The 2,846-nt window shown below is 44.8% G+C and overlaps 1 protein-coding gene across 1 annotated transcript; it reads right to left on the bottom strand.

Annotated features, from left to right (window-relative positions):
- Positions 1-26: 26 nt before the first annotated feature.
- On the bottom strand, positions 27-2,829 carry LOC111654485 (uncharacterized). Its single transcript, XM_023405531.2, has 5 exons — positions 2,389-2,829; positions 2,097-2,225; positions 580-756; positions 316-462; positions 27-207 (listed from the first exon to the last, which is right to left on the bottom strand). Exons 1-5 carry the CDS (start codon positions 2,543-2,545, stop codon positions 38-40), a joined length of 780 nt encoding a protein of 259 aa, XP_023261299.1. The 5' UTR covers positions 2,546-2,829; the 3' UTR covers positions 27-37.
- Positions 2,830-2,846: the final 17 nt, after the last annotated feature.

Here is a 2,846-nt window from a genome sequence, read left to right as displayed (position 1 = left end):
ACCATTATATGTAGAAGTAACTTTTCTGGATAGCCCCTCACCTGTCCCAGCCTTCTTCTCCTCCCAGAACGTAGATCTTTCCATCCACCACAGCAGCACCGGGCCGGTAGCGCCGTTCTTTCATGGGGGCGCACATGGTCCACTGGTTGGTCTTGGGATTGTAACACTCCACCTTATCTGTGTTCTCTGTCGAGGCATGCCATCCGCCTGGGAGAAGGAAAGAGAGATTCAACCGCAGAAAAGACTGCATGTCTTGACTGGTGAGCACTGTGAATCTAGAAAAGGTTGAAGGCTGAGTGCTGAGAAGTGTAATACCTATAACATAGATCTTTCCTTTGAGTGTACAGGCTGCGGAACCAGAGCGAGCGATCTGCATCGGGGCGACCTCTGTCCATACCGAGGTTTTAGGGTTGTACACCTGGGCGAGGTCTGTGCCGTCTCCATCCTCTAAAACTGCTCCACCTACCAGGACACAGAGAGACACATGGTTACTCTAAAACAAACAAACAAAACAAATAAATTAAAATAAAAAGAACAACCTCAGTAATAACATGCATGCGTAAAACCTCCATTTCATACCAGTAACATAGAGCAGTCCGTCCAGGGCCACCACAGCCGGACTTGTGACGGCCATCTTGACAGACTCTGTGAACTGCCAGGAGTTGGTGTGGGGGTTGTAGCACTCCACCGAGTCCAGACGAGACCTTCCCTCCCACCCTCCCACTGCATACACGAACCCGTCCAGCATCACCAGGCCTGAGTGGAGTGAGAGAGATTCACTAATGAGTCACCAATGATAACAATGTTTCACTTAAACATGAAAGACATAAAGACCTATATTTTAATCCAAGAGCTTCTAAATGTGCTTCTGTACTGCCTCAACTCATTAAAACATGTCATTACTTTTAGCCATCGTCTCTAGTTCTGCTTTTGTTTTCACTGCTTTCTGCCCAGTTTGAGGACAAGTTCCTGGCACTGCTCAGACAAATGTTCCAGGAACCTTAAGAGTTTGCCGACAGTGCGGCTGATCCGGATCAGTCAAGTAGTTGTGTCACCACATCGCAACAAGGACGACTAAAACAATTGTAACAACAGTGACCAAAAATTCTTCTGTATCTGCATCAGCCAGGACAATTAGTGCTTTAACAATGAATAATAATGAAGAATGCTTGTTGGCCAAACTGTCCAGGCCCTCATTAGTATTTGGGGAGAGGAGGCCATTCAGAGGGAGTTAAGTGTTTCTCGCCCTCAGTGTGTGGCAGGAACTAGGATACGACACACAGCCAAACAGTTCAAGCAAGGATGAAATAGATGAAACAAGAGGTTAGAATACACCCTCTGATCAGCGCTATTTCCTCATCCTCTCATGCTGAACTATGGGCAGACTGGCCGCTACACTCACAGGGACAGGACAGGTCGGGGCTCGCTGGTTAGCATGCTAACTCCGGTAGAAGAAAAAAAAGGGTAGAAATAGAAGCCATACAAGAGTAATCATGGGCGTTGCTGTCCACCTCTGGAGACAGCTCTTGCCAAGTAAATTCATACTAAACTTCTACACTGGTATGTAAACAGCTGTTAATACTAATGCTGTTAATTTTGTTGTATTTTATTGCTCTTATTGTTCTTTTATTATTATTTTTTTTTTTAAATTGTTTTTCATTTATTTATCTCTTCACTTATTATCTGTTGTAAAGCACTTTGGTACACCGAAAGGATTGTTGTAAAGGGCTTTATAAATAAAGTACATTTACATTTACATTTACATTTACTAGCGCTGGCTACGTAGCAATAGCAAAAATGTCAGCTGAGTCAGCGCCAGCTGGGGATGAAGACTACAACATTTGCAACTAAAAACAAGGAATTCCAAGCTAAAGTGCATCTAAAATATGACTATAGACATGAAATGCTGAGACACTGAGTTATGGGAAAAGAACAAACAGTGAATGAACATATAGTGGAAATCACTGAAGGATGTGGTGATGTAAGATTTCAGAGCATGACAAAGAAGGGCCAGTTGTGGCTGTGTTGTTGTAGTAGCACAACTGACTAAATGTATGGTATAGTATACTGCACATAGTATAATGCGGCAGCCCTACCTAACTCAGATCGAGCTACATTCATGGGCGCCATCTCCATCCAGGAGTCGAAGCAGGGGTCATAGCGCCACATCTCCCTGCTGGCTGAGCCGTCAGGAAACTCCCCTCCTGCTAAATACAGGGTCGAGTCTACAGAGGGACAGAAAGGGAGGAGGGGTCGGAGTGGAGGGACAGAAACATGTCACCTGTCATGTGCACTACATCTAAGCTTTGTGCTCATTTGAGGAGACACAATGTGGAGTCAGTTATGAGCGAGTTTTCATCTCAAAAGAAACTGACAGCGTCTCCCCACCTGACACGACCAGCCCGTGTTTGCTGACAGCGAAGGGCAGGCAGGCCAGATTCTTCCACTGATTCGTCACAGGATCGAAGCTCTCGACGCTGCGCAGCACCACTTTGTCGTCCTCCCCGCCAACTGTCACTATTACTTCAGCTGTCCCTGTTGCCATGGCAACAGGGGGGAGAGGAACAGAGAGAAGTGAGCCGAGGCATTCCCCAGTAGGATACAACGTAGTGGTGTGTAGGGCTGCAACTAATGATTCCCTTAATTATCGATTATTCTGTCGACTCATTTCTCCATTGATCAGTTCAATCGTTTGGTCCAGAAAAAGTTTCTTTTAAATGCCCATGCCCAAGTATATGTGGTTTAATGTCATAAAATGTATAGCCACATATTCATAACCAAATATTAACAGTAAAAAAAGCTGTAAACGAGGCCCTTCTGGCATTTTTACAAAAAAAAAAAAAAAA

Source organism: Seriola lalandi, unplaced genomic scaffold, assembly GCF_002814215.2.
Source record: "Seriola lalandi dorsalis isolate HSWRI2012SDOR001 ecotype SW California unplaced genomic scaffold, Sedor1 jcf7180001974700, whole genome shotgun sequence".
Classification (NCBI taxonomy): domain Eukaryota; kingdom Metazoa; phylum Chordata; class Actinopteri; order Carangiformes; family Carangidae; genus Seriola; species Seriola lalandi.
The sequence above is the reverse complement of the archived record's forward strand: the minus strand, read 5'-3'. Positions and strand labels throughout refer to the sequence as shown.

Bases quoted from the DNA above. Each gene is read 5' to 3' on its own strand.
- LOC111654485 (XM_023405531.2), bottom strand. From the start codon at position 2,545: ATGGCAACAGGGACAGCTGAAGTAATAGTGACAGTTGGCGGGGAGGAC. The intron at 2,226-2,388 runs GTGGGGAGACGC...GTCCCTCTGTAG, and splicing joins ACACGGGCTGGTCGTGTCAG to ACTCGACCCTGTATTTAGCA. The intron at 463-579 runs GTATGAAATGGA...GTGTCCTGGTAG, and splicing joins CGGACTGCTCTATGTTACTG to GTGGAGCAGTTTTAGAGGAT.